This window comes from Mesoplodon bidens (assembly GCF_964165515.1).
Source record: "Mesoplodon bidens genome assembly, chromosome: 8".
NCBI lineage: Eukaryota > Metazoa > Chordata > Mammalia > Artiodactyla > Ziphiidae > Mesoplodon > Mesoplodon bidens.
Window position 1 is genome coordinate 25144662 of NC_138165.1, and position 20559 is coordinate 25165220.

The 20559-nt window shown below is 36.0% G+C and overlaps 1 protein-coding gene across 1 annotated transcript in view; it reads left to right on the forward strand.

Moving 5' to 3' along the window:
• OLA1 (Obg like ATPase 1) overlaps positions 1-20559 on the forward strand; it is a 172412-nt gene that overhangs the window by 21083 nt on the left and 130770 nt on the right. The window contains exons 3-4 of the mRNA XM_081241977.1: positions 3412-3555; positions 8784-8911. Coding sequence (XP_081098103.1) covers positions 3412-3555; positions 8784-8911 — 272 coding nt within the window. The remainder of the gene's footprint in view (positions 1-3411; positions 3556-8783; positions 8912-20559) is intronic.

Sequence of the window (20559 nt, forward strand, 5' to 3'; positions counted from 1 at the left end):
CTCCCAACCACTGCGCCACCAGGGAAGCCCCCTTGAAGTATTTTTATTGTACCATTATTTTGTAATGTTTTTGTTGCAGGTATGCAATATTTTAGTTACATTTTATTTATTTTATTTTTTATTTTTATTTGTTGGCTGCACCGCGCAGCTTCTGGGATCTTAGTTCCCTGACCAGGGATTGAATCCGCGCCGTTGGCAGTGAAAACGTGGAATTGTAACCACTGGACCGCCAGGGAATTCCCTTTACTTACATTTTCGGTAAATAAGGACTTGTGGATTGTTCTGGCAACCTAAGTATCACTTCTTATGTTTTATTTTTGTGTAGGGAGGGGAATAAGGTATGGAGTGTATTACTCTCCAGTTCATTTACTTCAGTACACTTTTGTAATGTTCCCTTTTGGGAGCAATATCCTGAGGGGAAAACTGGTCATGTTCTTGAGGTCCATCCTCCAAGTCTTCTCCTAATTCTTTGCTGGGTTCCCTGTACTCCAGCATCAGCTTACGTGAGTAAACCTGTTCTTGCATAAGAGAGATCCCTGGATTCTTGGCCACCTTACTTTGCCTAGAATGGGCAAATGTCCATTTTCCAGATTCTTAGCCCCTTCAAACAGATACTTTCTGTATTCTACATTTAAATGGCTTTTCTAGTTCTGGGTGAGAGTTCTAGTCTGCTGTTAGCTTTTGCATCTCACCCAGAAGCAGAATTTCCTCCCTCCACCAGTTGACTTGTTAGAGAAATCTGGATGTTTGTCTTACAGAATTTTCCAAAGTCCAAATTTTCTTAATTGCATCTATGTGGTGTCATTTAATATGTTCTTCTGTCCTCTGTACTTTCTGTTAAGTGATAGTAATATCTAAAGGCTTGATCAGGTAAGTTTCAGGTAATTTTTGATCATATAATTTTTTATGTCAGGAATACTTGAAAGATGATGTACATAATTGTTAGGAGGTACTTTCTGGGGGGGAGACAGTTAATGATCACTGGTGATAATTACCCAATTCATTAGTTCCTTAGTGGTTGCAAAATGGTGGTATTCTAAGTTTTTTATTCTTTTTTCATTTATCGGCTGGAATATGTCTATAAAAGAATCTTTTCTTCATCAACTCTTTGTTACTCTAAAAGTGCAGTTTATATAGGAAAGACACAATGAATGTTTTACTCAACGGTTATCAGAAGAATCAGTCAATCACCTAGCATCATTAAAAGGTAGCCAGAGAGGGTTTTTTTTCTTTTTTTTGATTTTGTTTTGTTAAGGTTTATTAACAACTCATGGATATGAAGTTATTTGATTTGTTATAGTTCATTGTAGCTATCCTTAAAGATGCTCAGATTGACCCATCTTTGGCCTGTGGGCCTATTCAGATTGGCTCCAGAGTGCTTTTGATAGGACTCTATGGCCTTCAGTAGGTTCCTTGTTTTCCCTTGGGGAAAAATTGTTTGAGCTTCATCTTGTATACTTCTGGTCCCAGACCTGGAACTAGTAATTTCTCCAAGAAGTTCTCGTTATTTTTAATGGACATGGCATTTAAGGATCATAATTTGAATGTTAGTTTTTTTTAAAAAAATTATCTGCCTTATTTTATATATTAATTTTTAAAATTGTATTAATCTTCAGTGTCTTCCTTGAAATAGATGGACTATAGCTTGATAAATATACAGACTATTTTAAATTAAGTACTATGACATTTATCTTAACAGGATTGAAAAGAAAAGCTATCTCTATAGGAACTAGTAATTTCCTCTTAATTATCATTCCTAGAGTTCTGGGATTGTTACCAGGCTCTTAGAGGTTACCAGTATAAATTCTACAACAGTCAATATTATTCAGTGAGTTGTTAAATGAGTTAAAATACTGGGGCCTACACCAAATCTGGAAAGAGGCCTGGTAGTGCATGCCTTTAAATTCTCAGCTGAGTCTGTTATAGGCAAGCATTTGAAAGCTACTGATTTGACCATTGGTACTCTAAGTAACCAGTAATGATTTAAGTGGCTGTTTTTGGAAACTTTTCTACTTTAATCCTAAACATTTAGTCTGAATGTGATATAAGAACAATATCTTAAAGACCTCTGGGCAGGTTCAAGTTAATATATCGTTGCCAAACCATCCTTCTCACCAGTAGTATTTAGGTAAGCCTCCTTGTTGCCTTTTGTTCATTACTATCTTATTTTATTTTATTTTATTTTTAGAGGGTGTCTTAGAGATGGCTTTTTAAAAAAATGTTTATTTTTGGCTGCGTTGGGTCTTAGTTGTGGCACGCAGGCTCTTTGTTATAGTGTGCAGACTTCTCTCTAGTTGTGGCGTGTGGGTTTTCTCCTCTCTAGTTGTGGTGCACTGGCTCCGGGGTGTGTGGGCTCTGTAGTTGTGGCGCGCGGGTCCCAGAGCGGGTGGGCTCTGTAGTTTGCTGCTTGCGGTTTCTAGTTGAGGTGTGCAAGCTCAGTAGTTGTGGTGGCGTGCCGGCTTAGTTGCCCCGTGGCATGTGGGATCTTAGTTCCCTGACCAGGGATTGAATCTGCGTCCCCTGCATTGTAAGGCAGATTCTTTACCACTGGACCACCAGGGAAGTCCTTGTTCATTAGTCTTTTAAAAGGGTCTCAGAGTTTAAAAAAAAAAAAAGGACTGGTTCTCTGATTTAAAGTTCAGTCAGATGAACTAACTGTAGCAAGTATAAACTTCTGATGAATATAGGGTTAGATCTCATCTGGGAGACATTTTTACCTTAAAAAGTGTTTGGAAAAGATAGAATAGTAATACGAGTTAGCATTCTCTGAGTGTGTATCATCTGATAAGAATCAGATAACAGAAAATTAGTAAACAGTTCTTTCATTTTTAATAGCTTTTTCTTGATTAAAGTTATACCTTGGAAAAAATTCACATTTTGCCTTTCACAATCCACCATTCACAGTTCTAGATTACCAGTAATCCTTATGCACTAACAATTAGAAGGGAGTCTGAGCTCCAAACTCCCATTTCCTATTAGACAATTAGCAAATGCTTGTGAAGTAATTGACCTAACTAAATACACACCTCTCTACATTTATGCCAGAGAAGATTATACTAGATATAGGTGAAATGATACTGGTATTCCATGTACTTTAGGAGTAAAATAGATTTTGTGGTATGTTGTGAGACTAGGTATCATTTATAACAAAGATTCTTTGGGGAGATGCTTTTCATGTTCCAAATAGACTGAGAGAGGAGCATAACTTAACTGTAAATCATGAGCTGCATTGTTGTAAATTTCATTCGTTTCTGTTAGTAAAAATGTATTCCCTGCCCTACCCCCCACCCCGCGTTCCCAGATTGGTTTTATAATCCTTATGGATTTTATTTGAGCATTGAAATTAGCGTGAGATAAATTTTTCTCAGTGTTAGCCTAAGAATTGATTGAAATCGTTTTTATTCATTTTAGGAAATCTACTTTCTTCAATGTATTAACCAATAGTCAAGCTTCAGCAGAAAACTTCCCATTCTGCACTATTGATCCTAACGAGAGCAGAGTACCTGTGCCAGATGAAAGGTTTGACTTTCTTTGCCAGTACCACAAACCAGCAAGGTAAGAAAACTCTTTACGCCATTGTTCATGTGGTGGCCCTGTATAGATTGAATAAATATATATAAGTGATATATTTAAAATTATGTAGAAGGGTTGTGTTGTTTTTTTCAAAATTAATGTAGCATTATTGTTTTGGGTGATTTAAAAGTAACCTAGAACCTGGAGAAGGGTGAGGAAGGATACATCCATTGTTAACATTGAAGTTATTTTTTTCTGGGGAGTGTGAAGTAGAGGGAGTAATTAGTCTATACTATGTGATTCCATTCACGTAAAATGATACATGTATGTGTGTATTCATAGGAAAATATATGAACTGAAGATCACAAACTAATTGATGGTTATCTCTGGGGAATGGAATTTTTTTTTTTTTTTTTTTTTTTTTTTTGCGGTACGCGGGCCTCTCACTGTTATGGCCTCTCCCGTTGCGGAGCACAGGCTCCGGATGCGCAGGCTCAGCGGCCATGGCTCACGGGCCCAGCCGCTCCGCGGCGTGTGGGATCTTCCCGGACCGGGGCACGAACCCGTGTCCCCTGCATTGGCAGGTGGACTCTCAACCACTGCGCCACCAGGGAAGCCCCCTGGGGAATGGAATTTTATGTCATTATTTTCTTTATTTCTTGTAGTTCTCTCTGTTTGACGTTTTTATAACAGCATGTATTATATCTTTAATTAGAAAAAGTAAGATAATACAGTTTTATTGTAGGAAGTTCAGACAGTATGGAAATGTATAAAGAGAGGAGTAAAAATCACCTATACTTCTACCTTGATATAATAGATATAAATACTTTTGAGGTAGATCCTTCCATACTTTTGATACATGTTTACTTCGGGTATCATTAATATTTTTCTAGATTAAAAAGTACAGATTTAAATAAATAACAATTTCTAATATAATGATAATGTTTAGTACTATGTTATATGAATGTACACAGTTTATTTACCATTTCCCTATTATTGAGAATTTAGTTTGCTTTTAGTTTTCACTATTTTGAATGTGGTGATAAATCCCAAATTTTTGTCTCCAGTTGAACTCCAGACGCATATCTAACCGCCTGCTTGACACTGACACTTAGATGGCTAAACAGTTGCCTCCGACTTTACATGTCCTAAATGGACTTCTTGATTTTATCCTGCCTGTGTCAAATTTGTTCTTCCTCAAGACGTTTATAATTCAATAAATAGTACTATTATTTCTTCAGTTGCGTAAGTTAAAGCCCAAGATCTATCCTTGATTCTTTTCTTTCCTCACCCCTACATCCAATCTATCAGCAATTCCTATGAGTTCTAACTACAGAATATATACCAAATTTATTTACTTCTCTTACTTTCATCCTCTAGTTTTAGCATCTATTGATTTTTTAATGAATTAATTATTACTGTGATGATTGTCACATGATGATTTTGTAATTCCACCATTTCTTCTTCATTTATTAGTTGACATTCTGCTGTAAGAAGAGCTTTCTTGTTTTCATTTATTCATTCATATATTTATTCATATCAGTGTTACTCACTTGGTTATAATATGTCACAGTCATTGGATATAGCTCAAATTATATCCCTCAAATTGGCTCCTCAAGCTGACTTCTGAATCCTTTTTAAAAACTTTATTTTTAAATGATTTCAATTTTATATAAAAGCTGAAAAATTATATGTAGAATGTCTGTATGCCTTTCACTCAAATTTCTCTGAACCTTTGAAAATAACTTGCAGACATGATGCCACATTGCACTTTAATTCTTCAGTTTGTATTTGCTAAGTATAGACACTCGCCTACATAACCGCAGTAAACCATCATAATCAGGACATTGACAATGATCTAATATTATCATCTAATTCACAGATTCCATTTAGATTTCTCCAGTTGTCCCCATAATGTGCTTATTTGCTCAATCCCTTTATATGTTGCAAATCTCTTGAACCCACCAGGTTGTTGCCCAGTTTGGACACTCTCCTGGCTTGGGCCCTGCCTATTGCTGGGCTGCTCTCCTGCCCAGATGCCTTCCTTGTCCAGGCCCCAGCTGCTGTTGTGCTGCCTTCTCTGCCCACTCTGACTCTCTCCTTGTGTGAGCCTTTGCCACTGAGGGGCTGTGTGGTCATGTGACATTGCTGAAATTTTCCAGAGACATGAAGAGAACAACAATAATAATAAAGCTCTTAGAGGGACTTCCCTGGTGGCGCAGTGGTTAAGACTCCGAGCTCCCAATGCAGGGGGCCTGGGTTTGCTCCCTGGTCAGGGAACTAGATCCCACATGCATGCCGCAACTAAGAGTTCACATGCCACAATTAAGGAGCCCGCCTACTGCAACTAAGGAGCCCGCCTACCACAACTAAGGGACACACGTGCTGCAACTAAGGAGCAGGCGAGCTGCAACTAAGGAGCCTGTGAGCTGCAGCTAAGGAATCCGCCTGCCACAACTAAGACCCATGCAACCAAATAAATAAATTAAAAAATGTCATGTTATTTTGAAAAAAAAATAATAAAGCTCATGGACTTCAAATTTATTGAAATTTTAGGCAGTAAGGGAATTAATATCTCAAAATTTCTCTTGCTTTACTGGTAAACATTGATTAAACGCCTTTATGGAAATACAAAAGTTGAATGGGAACCCATCTTCATTTTTTCCATAACTTAATTTTGTCCTCTTTGTGGTCAAGCAAATAAGGAAGAATTGACAGTAATTCATAGTTTGTCTTCTTGCTACCCCAAACTTACCTGTTATATTGCAAGTTTCCAGGTTTTTTTGTTTGTTTTTTTGATGGAAGAAAAATCCTCCTTATCATTTTCATTTGTTTTTTTTTTTTTTTTAAATATGTATTTTTTTTTCCTATTTAAGTTCCCTTGACTTCCTACACCGCCACCACTGTCCTAGGCTCATGTGTTTTTTTGTTTGTTTGTTTGTTTTGTGGTACGCGGGCCTCTCCCGGTTGTGGCCTCTCTCGTTGGACGCGCAGGCTCAGCGGCCATGGCTCACGGGCCCAGCCGCTCTGCGGCATGTGGGATCTTCCCGGACCGGGGCACGAACCTGTGTCCCCTGCATCGGCAGGTGGACTCTCAACCACTGCGCCACCAGGGAAGCCCTTCATTTGTTTCTGTTGAAGAAAGACTTATAAATGTTTTTGGTATTCTGTGTTCATTATATCATAGTGATTAAAAAGATTTTTAACCTTATCATTTTAATCTCAAGAAAGTTTCATAAGGTCTAAAAACATAAAGTAGTCTTAAAATCACTGGTACAGTATATAAAAAATCTTTGAATTAGGGCTCAAGTTTTTATTTTTTGAAATATGATATTAATGCTTTAAACCTTTATCCTGGCCTTAAATCAAGAATCAGAATTAAGAAGCTCATTTTCATTAGAAAACAGAATCTCAGAGCTATAGATTGTCCTGTCTGGTTTCCTTATAAAAGGAAACGGAAGCCCAGAAAGGTGAAATGATCTGCTCAAGGTCACACAGATAGTTAATGTCAACCAGGGCTAGAACCCAAGGCTTCTTACTTCAACTTCAGGGCCTTTCCTCTCATATCTATGCTACTGTACTTTATATTTATCATATGGGTGATATGTCTTAGTTGTTAGAAGTTATATTATTTAGATGAGTTTGGTTGCACCTAACACATGGACTTAAAAATTGATTTATTGTGTTAGTAACAGATAGCATGGTATTTTGTGTTGGTTTCAGCACCTCAGTTGTGTCATCAAGGACCTGGCTTCGTTCCCCTCTCCATTTTACTTACTTTATCAGCTTGATCATAAGATCACCTTCCCCTTTGGTCCTCTCAAATGACCGAATCATTTGGAACTCTCAAATCTTGGAACTGTATACTTTCTCATCCATGTTCAGAGTGAAGGAAGAGGGGCTTGCTTCTAGAAGCCCTGTCAGAGGACTGATGATCTTCTATTCAAGAATCCTCTTAACCCTCTCTGGCAAATCTCTCCTTAAGCCTTTCTAGGCAAATGGGACAAGGCAGAGGTCCTAGGATCATTAATTGTGCCTAGGGGATGAGATTAAGCTGCTTAGTATAGGCCCAAGCTACATGCCCCCTTCTAGAGTTAGGTGTAGAGCCAACTTTTTCAAAGCTCCGGGCTACACTGGCAAGGTATGGCTAGCCAAATGACAGTCAATATAGTCATCAAGAGAAGGGGCAAAGCATGCTGGAGAGGCAACCACAGTAGTCACCAAAAACTTAACCCCATCTTATGTATGTTTTCTGTGGATTTGCTGGTACCAGTTATGAAGTAATTTCTATTTGTATAAAAATTTTTTATAGAACAGTTATTTTAAAAGGACTCATTTTCCATGCAGATAATAGGAAAGCATTTTGTGGAACTTTTATGTTGTATTTTATCATGTAATAAAATTTACATTCTGAAAAATGAATACTCTGAAAATTGACAAAGGATACATAAATGCATATACCGTACAGCTTTGTCATATGACATTGAAAGTAGCTCTGTTTACTTATATGCTTTAATCTCCATTTCTACATGGCTGACTGGTTTTCTTGTTTTCTAATTTGTGTTAACTGTTACTTTACTGTGTCTAATTCTGTTGCTGTTGTTAACAACTACGTTATTACTATGCTGACAATTGGTTCACATCATTACATGCATTTTGGGGCTATAAAACCTATATGGTGATTAAATGCAAACCCAGATATCCTATATTTGAATAGCAGTTTTGTCACTATTAGCTGAGTGATCCTGTGTGCAATAGATTTCTTAACTCCTCTATGGCTTAATTTCCTCATCTGTAAAGTGGGTTTAATAAATAACACCCATCTTATAGAGTAACTTTGAACTTTGGAATGATAATACATGTAAAGCACTTAGTCCAGTTCCTGGCACAAAGTACCTGTTGAGTACGTTGGCTCATTCTATGATGATTACCTTGACTTGTATCAGTATACTCTTTAAATGTTCTCTGCTTTTGTGTATGTGTGCATGTGCCAGTATAATAAAATTAATGATATGAGTTTTAGTTTTTAGAGTAACAATAAAAACATCTGTTCTGCTTTAAAATGTTTTCCCTTCATTTTCCTAGGTAAGAAAGTCCTAATATTTTAAAAGATTATTTCTTGTTTAATTTTTTTTTATTCATTTGAGAATCTAATAAACATTGTTCTAGAGAGGAAAGAATTAGTTCATGTAATATGTTTGGGAAAGCCATTTGGTTAATAAACAGGTTCTTAGTACTCTTTTATATTAAAATCATCTTTTGTTTTTCAGCAAAATTCCTGCTTTTCTAAATGTAGTGGATATTGCTGGCCTTGTGAAAGGAGCTCACAATGGGCAAGGCCTGGGAAATGCCTTTTTATCTTATATTAGTGCCTGTGATGGAATCTTTCATCTAACACGTAAGTACAGTTGTTTATTTAATCCATTTCATTATGATCCGTGTTTTCTTTCCATTATTGTGCAAATAAAATTAATAAATAATTGATAAAATAAGATTTGCTTAGCTTCACAAGGTGAATTGTGGATTTGTCTGTTGATTGTGACTTAATGTGATTAAGTATCATCTCCATATGCGAAGGCTTATTCCATAGTAAGTATATGCTGTGTTGCTGTCAGTTTCTAATTGAATTTTATCCCATTCTGGATTACACCCACTGAAAAGTGTTTTTATGCAGAAGTAATTTTGTTGATTGTAAAGGCATTTTGAAATTTTCTTAACTTGTGGAATTTGTCTGCATTTTTGCTTTTCCATGTGTTGAAAAGGCAGAATTGATGGAGGAGAGGATACCATTATTTCAGAGGAAAGAAAATCATCCAGGTTATTGACTAGAGATGAAAGGATTAAGGAGAGACTATAGATCAGCTAGTCCTTGATGGAGAGAGGGATATAAAGCAAAGAGAGAAAATAAGTAGAACTATATGTTGGTTTGTGTTCTTTTGACTGTAGAAGTGAACCAAGAACAGTAATTCTCGACAAAATAGAAAGTTTTAGGTTAAGGCTCAGGTCAAGACTGTACTTTATGGTAATAATATTAATATTATTATAATGAGCAAACGAAAGAAACATAAATTAGAGGTGGGGTCTGGTTCAGTGCTTTTGTTTGTTATTGGCCCTTGACAGATAGCTATAAGCAATTGAGAATGAGCATTTAGAAAATTTGAGTAATTTTTTGGTCATTTGAATTTAATTAAAATATTGTGCTAGTATTTATGTCTGTGTTTAAAAAAATTCATTTGCCTAGTAATTCATTTTTATTGTATTTTACAAAAGCCCATAACAGATAGTTTGAGAAGCACTGGTCTAGGTAGCTTTACTTGGATGAAGGTTTGGAGACACCTTCTGGAAGGGTTTGGGATGTAGGCAAAGAATAAGGTTATATGTTTGTGTGGGGGGGTTTCAGTTATGTTGAATAGTGTTACCTAATGTCTGTACATTGGCGGGAGCCTCTGCTTTCCTGACAGTTTGTTTTTTCACTGGTTCTGGTGACTGATGTGAGTTTCAAAGAGAGGGTAGAATCAAGTGTGACAACTGGGTTTCTGGACTGGGCCAATTGAATGACTCTTGATGCTACTCACTGAGATGTTAAATACAGAAGGAGCAGCAAGTCTTGGTAGAGTCAGGGTTCAGTTTGGGACAGTTTTTTGAATGTGTACCTGGGACATCCAGATAGGGATGTCTTTAAGGAAGTAGTATTGATAGGGCAGGTATGACAGGAGGATAGGGGGCAAGAGAGCTGAAGGTTGGGGTGTGAGTGATTGAACTGATGAGCGGGATAGAGCTTACCATAGGGTAGCAGTGAAGGTAGGAAAGGACTGAAAAGTGGAAGGATCTATTTCCTGATGAGGTTCAGGAACAGGTATGTTGGCTGTAAGCAGGTGTGTGGTTGAGAGGGATATTTGACTTAAAATTTTCAGAGCTGGAGCAGTTTCGGGTGATGATAAGTTCCTGAGAATAGCCTGAAACCATTAATATATGTAATAAAGTCTTTGGTTTTGTTGTCTCTTGTATAATATTCATCTGATATGTTTTTCTAAACTTTAGGGGAAAAATGAATTTGGTTAGGAGCATACATACTTTATTGTATTTCATTCAGGCTAAAGATATTGTTGTTAAGAAAGGGAAAAAAATCCAATTAAACTAGGTAACATGCTTTCTTATAGTGATTGATTTCAAACATGTTAAACTGTGAAAATATGCACCTTAGAATTGATGAAATACAGTATATATTATTGTATAGTGCACAGAACACAGAATGATACATTTAAAACAAGAATTTTTTTAAAACCTTTGTAGAATTACAGGCAATAAAAAAAGACTTGAAGAGAATAAAAGGATAAAGTGATTACTTTGAAGCTATGAAAAGTGAGAATTCTTTAATTCCAAATTATGGTATATTTTCATCTTCAACAGGTTATTAAATATGAGTGTGAAATAAAATTTTATCTTTAATATTACTCTTTATAAAGGTTATTTTCTTCAGACGTCTTAAAGTCACCAGAAATGCAGTTCATTTGTTTGTTTATTTAATATTCATTAATTAAATAGTAAATGTTTTCTGTTCTGGGTGCTGGAAATATATAGTGGGTAGCAGAATCTAATACATTTTCTGGTTTTATGAAGCTTCTAGTCTAGTGGTAGAAACAGATATTGATTAATTATGTTAATAAATGTGTAATTACATTATTGTATTTGGACTTAAAAAAAGACGTACTTGTGAATTGTTTACTTACTTGCTTATTAGCATGTTTGAAACTTGTTTTATTTCTTTACTTCATTTTAATTTTGGTGTGAAAAATCCATTTTTTATGTTAATATCTTTTAGTTTCTCTATTTTTAAAAATTAATTAATTAATTTACTTTTGGCTACATTAGGTCTTCGTTGCTGCGCGCGGGCTTTCTCTAGGTGCTGCGAGTGGGGGCTACTCTTTGTTGTGGTGCGAGGGCTTCTCATTGCAGTGGCTTCTCTTGTTGCGGAGCGCGGGCTCTAGGCATGAAGGCTTCAGTAGTTGTGGCACGTGGACTCGATAGTTGTGGTTTGCAGGCTCTAGAGCACAGGCTCAGTAGTTGTGGTGCATGGGCTTAGTTGCACCATGGCATGTGGGATCTTCCCAGACCAGCGATCGAACCTGTGTCCCCTGCATTGGCAGGCGGATTCTTAACCACTGTGCCACCAGGGAAGTCATCTGTTTTTGTTTTATACAGTTGGTTTAAGCTACTAAGGAAAGGGACGGTGTAGGATGATATGTATTAGTGTGTTCAGGGCATTGTAAAGCTTTTTGTTAGAACTTCTGAAAACAGAGAGAAAAAATTTTTAATGGTAAGTTGTGGTTATTACTGAGTTTTAATTTATTAATGCTATGTTTCTCTCCGTTAGTTTGATTCTTAATGGTTAATTTTCCCCTCACCTTGTTTATTTCCCTTGGTTATTAGATGAATGTAAATATATACCTTGCATCAAAAATATATACTTTTTTTAAATGTAAATAGTTATTTCGACAGGTTTGTTGGCTTTAAATCTTTTTTTAAACTTTTAAATCTAGTTATTTTAACAAGCATTCTTTTTTTAATTGAAGTATAGTTGACTTACAAAATATAGTTTCAGGTGTACAATATAGGGATTCAATATTTTTATGTATTACACTTCATATAAAGATATTATAAAATACTGACTATATTCCCTGTACTGTACATTACATCCTTGTAACTTACTTATTTTATACCTAGTTGTTTGTACCTCTTAATGACTTTGAATCTTTAGACCACTCTGTTTTATTCATTTGACACATTATTTGTGGAGCTTCTCTTTTTAGTGTGCTAGATTCTAAGGGATGTAATGGTGAGTAAAAAGAAAATGACCCTCCTTCATGGAGTTTACAGTCCAGTGGAGGAGACAGACATTGAATAAATGGTCACATAAACACTAGATGTCATTCTCCAATTGTGTACAGAGAACAGAGACAGTATGTGTGTGTGTGAGTATGTGGTGTTACCTTGAGGAAGTGATGATTTTGCTGAGAGGTAAAGGTTGGGTGAGGGCTAATAAGTTAGCAGCAGGAGGGAAGGAGAGATTGATTATTCAGAGTAAATGGCTTGTTTCAAAGGCCCTAGCACAATGAAGGAATTGTTAGTGTGGATAGGATTAATAACAAGGAGTAGGAGTGATGGAAAAGATCCTGGGAGGTAGCTGGGGATTCACCACGTCCACTATATTAAGGATTTTCTTCTCTGATGACTTAAGTATAAAGTTTTGAATGGAGACTTGGGGCAGGGAGGCAGATTAAAGTGTTTACAGGAGTTATTCAGTTGAGTTGCATTTTTAATGTTTTTTTCATACTTATGTTTTATTGTATTTTTAAAGTTTTTTTGAGGTCTCATTAAATTTCTTTTTTTTTTTTTTTTTTTTTTTTTTGCGGTACGCGGGCCTCTCACTGCTGTGGCCTCTCCCGTTGCGGAGCACAGGCTCCGGACGCGCAGGCTCAACGGCCACGGCTCACAGGCCCAGCCGCTCCGCGGCATGTGGGATCTTCCCGGACCGGGGCACGAACCCGTGTCCCCTGCATCGGCAGGCGGACTCTCAACCACTGCGCCACCAGGGAAGCCCCTAAATTTCTTTTTTAAATTTTTTATTGAAATATAGTTGATTTATAATGTGTTAGTTTCACGTGTACAGCACAGTGATTCAGTTATACATACATATATACATGTATATATATATGTGTGTGTGTATATATATATATATATATACTTTTTTAGACTCTTTTCCCTTATAGTTTATTACATAATATTGAGTATAGTTCCCTGTGCTATACAGTAGGTCCTTGTTGGTTATCTGTTTTATGTATATGTTAACCTCAAACTCCTAATTTATCCCTCTCCCCACCCCCCCGCCCCACTTCCCCTTTGGTAATCATAAGTTTGTTTCCTGTGTCTGTGGATCTATTTTTTTTTCAAGTTTCTGAAGACATTTATTTCCAACATAAAGGCAACATTTAACAGTTTGAAAATTCTTGGTCTAAAATTCACATAACTATAGCTTTGGTCTCACAGTCCCTGGTTTTAGAAACTTTTTGCATTGCTCTGTTATCTGTGGGTCTATTTTTGTTTTGTAAATAAGTTCATTTGAACTTTTTTTTTTTTTAAGATTCCACATATAAGCAGTATCATACGATATTTGTCCTTGTCTGGCTTAACTTCACCTAGTATGATAATCTCTAGGTCCATTCATGTTGGTTGCTGCAAATGGCAATATTCTTTTTTTATGGCTGAGTAATATTCCATTGTGTGTGTGTGTATGTGTGTGTATACACACACACACACACATATATATACATACATACTATACACTACATCTTCTTTATCCATTCATCTGTTGATGGACATTTAGGTTTTCATGTCTTGGCTATTATAAATAGTGCTGCAATGAACATCGGGGTGCATGTAGATTTTCAAATTATGCTTTTCTCTAGATATATGCCCAGGAGTGGGATCGCAGGTTCATATGGTAACTCTGCTTTTAGTTTTTTAAGGAACCTCCATACTGTTCTCCATAGTGGCTGTACCAGTTTACATTTCCACCTGTAGTGTAGGAGGGTTCCTTATTCTCCACACCCTCTCTAGCATTTATTATTTGTAGACTTTTTGAGGATGGCCATTCTGACCGGAATGAGGTGATACCTCATTGTAGTTGTGATTTTCATTTCTCAAATAATTAACGATGTTGAGCATTTTTTCATGTGCCTGCAGTTATTTATCTGAGGTATATATTCTTTTCTTTGGTCTAAGTGTCAAACTGTTTTTGAATGTTGATGATGTTCTAAATAATCATCTTCCTACTTAATTATTCCCCCTTTCCCAAAGTATTTTGAACGTTAGAAATTCTGCAGAAATTATTTCTTGATCCAGATGTGTTACTCTTCAGCTGACTGCTTTTCAGGTTTCTTGAACCATACAGAACATTTTTTTAATGGTTTGCATGATTTAAAAAACTAAAAACTTTTAAAAAGTGGGAATTTCTCCGTACTTTTGCCATGTGGCACCTATGATTTTGGATAAACAACTCTGACTAGATATGGGTATGTCTATACATTGCTAGTTATATGTATTAACTATAGAACAGAAATTCTTTATGAATTCATAATTTTCCTTTTTTTTTTTTTGCTTTTGGTTTTCCTTACTTGATCATGTCATTGAGAAAGAAAAAATAACATTTTCCAGTGTTTGGGAAAAAATAAATAGAAATTAACATTCTAAAAATTACTTAATGGATTAACTGCTTTTGAAAACAAAACAGATACCCATTATACTTAGTATATGTCATTTCTATGGAAAATTTTGTTATGAAGGTTTTGTTTTAAAAAGCTAAATAATACCATGTTTGTTTATTTTAAAAGTTTTTTGAAGCAAACTATCCACATTTCCTTAATAGATTAGCTATTCACATAAGCTGAGTTAGCTTTTTTATGAACCAAAAAAAGTAGCCTTCATTCACTTTGAAGCAGAAATGCAGATGTATGACATTCAGGATGTACTTTTCAAAGTGGTCTGTTAAAAATTAGTTACTGTTTAAATGACATTAAAGATAATAATGAAAGGGAAAAAAAATCAGAATCATGTTAGCATAAAGCAACTATTTTATTTTTCTGCCATTTCAGTCTAGTGCCTAGAGTAAAGTGGAGTGAATGTGGTTTTAGAATCAAACCTGAGTGTGACTGTCAGTTCTTACTTTCTAGCTGTGTAACTGTGAAAAAGCAACACCGTGTCTTTGAACCTGTTTTCTCATGTAAAATGGGGATTGTAATACTGTACTTAAAGAATTATTTTGGAGTTTAAATAAGCGATCATTCTGTGTGAGTGCGTATAGACTGTTATTTTTAATGCTGCTTCATTGTTTTTCTTGTGAACTTAGATTTTTAATTTCTACATTTTTTAAACTATAAATTAAAAAAAATTGTGGTAAAATGTTCATAACATAAAATTTTCCATTTTAACCATTTTTGAGTGTACAGTTCAGTGATGTTAAGTACATTCCCATGTTGTGCACTCAGAAATGGTTAAAATGGAAAATTTTATGTTATGAACATTTTACCACAATTTTTAAAAATTGTACTTTTTTTTTTCACCACCATCCAGCTCCAGAACTTTTTCGTTTTCCCAAATTGAAACTCTGTACCTATTAAACTGTAACTTCCAATTCCTTCTTCCCCCAGCCCCTGTCAGCCACTGTTCTACTTTCTGTCCCTGAATTTGACTACTCTACGTACCTCATATAAATGGAATCATACAATATTTGTCCTATTGTGACTGGCTTATTTCATGCTTTGTTATTTTTTTATTATTTTTTTTTTTTGCGGTACGCGGGCCCCTCACTGCTGTGGCCTCTCCTGTTGTGGAGCACAGGCTCTGGACGCGCAGGCTCAGCGGCCATGGCTCACGGGCCCAGCTGCTCCGTGGCATGTGGGATCCTCCCGGACCGGGGCACGAACCTGCGTCCCCTGCATCGGCAGGTGGACTCTGAACCACTGCGCCACCTGGGAACCCCCTGCTTCATTATTTTTTAACTGCTGCACCACTGTCCACAGTATGAAAGTACCAGAGTTTATTGAATTAGTACTTTCTCTTTGTGGGCATTTATTTATTTATTTTCCCAGCTTTATTGAGATATAATTGACGTATAACATTGTCAATGTGATGATTTGATATATGTATATATTGTGAAATGATTACCACAGTACGGTTAGTTAACACATCCATCACGTCACATAATTAACATTTTTTTGTGTGTGTTGAGAACGCTTAAGATTATTCATTTAGCATCTTTCAAGCATGCAATACAGTATTGTTAACTATAGTCGCCATGCTTTACATTAGATACCAGAATTTAGTCATCTTGTGACTGGAAGTTTGTACCCTTTGACCAGCATCTCCCCATTTCCCCCACCCCAGCCCCTGGGGTCTACTCTCTGTAGCCACCAGTCTACCCTCTGTTTCTTTGAGTTTGGCTTTTTTAGATTCCACATGTAAGTGAGATCATACAATATTTGTCTTTCTTTAACTTATTTCACTTAGCATAATGTATGGGCATTATCATTTCTGACTTTTTTTTTTTTTAACAGAGAATGTTGCTAAATGGAATTCTTATACAGGTTTTTTTGTTTGTTTTTGGTACATGTCTGGGTATTTCTCTAAGAGATGCCTAGAAGTGTAATTACTAGGCCAATGGGTATATACACTTAGAATTCTATCAGATACATCCAAATTCTCCTCCTTTATCTCCAAGGGGATAATAGTGTTTTACATTTTTTATTTTTTGAATAATTTTAGATAGGTCATATATTGGAATAGGTAAAACATTTACATGGTTCAAAAAGAAAATTGATACAACATTGGGGTATACATTGAAAAATCTTTTTCCTACTCACATTCTGATTCCTCTGTCTTGCCTTTATAAGTGAGGCATTTATTAGTTTCTTGTGTTATTTTTTAGAGCAAGGCTTGGGTTATTTTTTCTTTAGTGGGCCAGATAGTAAACATTTTGCTCTGTTGCATGTTGTTCTTTGTGTCTGTGTGTGTTTGCAACATTTCAAAAAGTGTAACAATCATTCTTAGCTCTAAGGTCATACAAAAATAGGGCACAAGCCTTAGTTTGCTGATCTCTGTTCTAGAGTTTGTTCATACAATGCAGACACGTGGGGATATATTATATGTGTCATCTTCGTGAAAATACTTTTATCAGTCTTTTCCTTTGATTTCTTCTATTACCTTTATACTTAGAAAGTTCTTATCCTTCTCATAATCAGGTAAATATTCAGAACTGTTTTCTTCTAGTTGATTTTCCATTATTTCTATTGAGATAGAAAATAGATACAGTAAAGTATAAAATGTACAAATCTGAAGTACATAGCTGGATGCATTTGTACATGTATATACACTTGTGTAACAACCACATAGATCAAGATAGAGAACATTTCTGTCACCCTCCCCAGTCAGTTCCCCACTCAGGGTAAATGACTTAATATCATCTGACTTATATCATCATTGATTAGTTTTGCTTATTCTTGAACTTCTTATAAATGTAGTCGCACATTCTCTATTCTTTTGTGCCTTCCCCCTTTCTCTCGCCATAATGTCTGTGAGAGTCATCCCTATCGGGTATATTGATATTGATAATTTATAGTCTTATTAAGTTAGAAATTTGGATTTTATCCACTTCATGGGTAATATGCAGGATTATGTCATTTAGTTAACAGAGTTGATGCTCTATCAACTATGTATGAACACATTCTGAACAGATTTTAGTGGGAAGAAGTTTGGGGCAAAAAGAACTGACAGGAGGTTTTTGTGGTATTTCATGAAGGAAATAATGAGGACTGGATTTCAGAAAACTGTCAGTGGCAGTTGAAGGGAAAGCAAATTTGAGAGACTTTGTGAAGAAGGGATAGGCTTTTCTTACATCTCGCATAAACAGAAGTCTCTTCAAATAAAACTGTTTGCCAAAGATTCAGTACAGAATAGGGAAACAGCGACAATATTATGGGAAGCAAATTCTTTTAAAATTCATACATATGCAGTAACTTGTAACAGGTTTTCTATTTAGAAGAATGATTAATTTTTTCTCTAGGGTTTCGTGAGCCAGTATGACTTGTTTTAGAAGCAATGTAACTTCCTATTGTTAAATTTTTAAAGCTTTGAACATGACAAGGCTATTGATTTCACTGAATCCTTAGCTTTTTAAAGCTGGCATTAGAAGTTTTGAAGTGATTTTTCAATAGGAAGCTAAGGTGTTTGTGTGTTTTCTGAAGGACAGCACCTTTGGCTCCATCGTTGCACCTACTGTCAAGCTGTTTATAGATAAAACTTGTTAGTTTCTCAGCAGCTACTTAGAGATACGACCTTGTAGACTGGAAACAAGAGTTCTGTTTTCTGAGGTATGGGACAGTATTGTTCCCAATTTAGAAACATATAGGAGGTCCAGATTTATAGAACTGTTTTTATGGAACTGTTAATTATAAAGAATGTATTCATTTATAGTTATAGGAAACAAAATTTCAAATACAATTTGATTATTTTCAGCTAAATTGGTATGTGTTTGCGTGTGCGTGTATTATGTTGGTAGTGATGATGGGAGGATGGGGTATGTGGTGCCCTGTTCTTTCCAGAGTTCTGTTCTCCAGTTGCTTGTTAAAGGGATAAAATGTAGGGAACCTGGGATGACTATACAGCCAGCATGTTTTTAAACTACCTCTTCAGGGTATGAACAGGCAGTTATGGCATGGCAAGCAGTTCAGCATTAACATTATTAGCCTGTCTGAATTGTTTTGGCATTTTATTTTGATTTCCAGAAGGAAAGTGATTATTAAGTACCTAGTATGAATTAGGTACTATGGTCGATTCTTTCTAGTATATTATTCTATTTAATCTTAACAGTTCTTCAGGATTGGTGTTATCCCAGCTGTACAGATGAGGATACTGAGAGAGAGAGGCTAAGTAGTTTTGCTAGGGTACATAGCTAGTATACTGCGCATAGAGTCCATCCTTATTCTCTTTCTTTATTTGGCTGAGCGGCGTGGCTTGTGGGATCTTGGTTCCCCCACCAGAGATCGAACCCGGACCCAGCAGTGAAAGCGCTGAGTCCTAACCACTGGGCTGCCAGGGAACTCCCCCATCTTTCTTCTTTAAGTTCTTTTTTCTTTCCAGGTTTTCACCATACCACACTGCTTTTGTACATTTTTAGATCTAAATGTTTAGGATCTATGGGACTTCCCTGGTCGTCTGGTGATTAAGACTCTGCTTCCACTGCAAGGGGTGTGGGTTTGAATCCTGGTGGGGGAAGTGAGAAACTGCATGCCGTGCGGTGTGGCCAAAAAAAAGCGTTCAGGATCTATATAGTAAACATGTTCAAGATCCATGTATTTGTGTGTATGTGTGTGTGAAAGAGAGAGAAAAAGAAAATTCAAGTGCTTGGTATACATTGTTTTTCAGAGACTACCTGCTCTGCACAGTAGTGACCTACAGGTATAACTGGAGACTTTTCTGAAGAGACAGGTGCTGTATAGTGATTTTAAAAGAATTAGGTTATAGTTTTATTCTTTTGTTGCCAGGAAATATTTATTAAGTACTTAACTATGTGCCGGGCTCTGTGCTAAGTGCTTTTTGTGAGGAATTTCATTCAATTCTCAGAACAAGTCAGAAGTAGGTACAGAGAGGTTAGAACATCTGTCCAAGGTTACATAGCTGGTAGATGGTATAGTTGGGAGTAGTACTCAGTAAGGGAAGTCTGACTCCAAAACCTGCACCATTAGCCTTTGTACCAGTGCTGACCAATAGAAATATAATGTGAGCTACGTATCTAATTAAAAATTTCTGATAGCCACATTAAAAAAGTAAAAAGTGAAATTAACTTTAATAACATATATTTAATCTATCAAAAATATTATTTCAGCATGTAGTCAGTATGAAAAATTATTGATATATTTTTGGTGCCATGTCTTTGAAATCTGGTGTGTAATTTATACTTAGAGCACATCTCCGTTTGGACTAGCCACATTTCAAGTACTTTATAGCCTCATGTGGCTAGTGGCTACAGTATTAGATAGCTCATCTCTACACTATATTCATAGAAAGAAGTTTGAAGAGATACATCAAATTGTTGATAGGTTTTTGGGAGAAGAGAATTGGGATGAAGAGAGAGGTGGGTGACTTTCCTTTTTGGATCCTTGGCTTTTTAAAAAGTGAACATGTATTACTCTGATTTTTAAAACATGAGGAATTTTCTTATTTAAATACCAATGTAAGGTATGCACAAATGACTCAAATAAAATTCTCAGGAGTTCTGTATTAAATTAAGGAGAAGATGGCTTTGGCTTAGAATGCTGTGATTCAGGAGTTGTCAGTGATCTTCTGCCATCTCTGTAAAATGTTTGATTTTTAAGCTGGGCTAATCAGGATAGTTCTGCCAGGATGATTTAGTTAAGAATTTTACTCTCAGGTAACTAAATTAGTGGGTTCTGTTGTTAAAGAAGGACTTCATTGAGAGCTCCCACACATTAT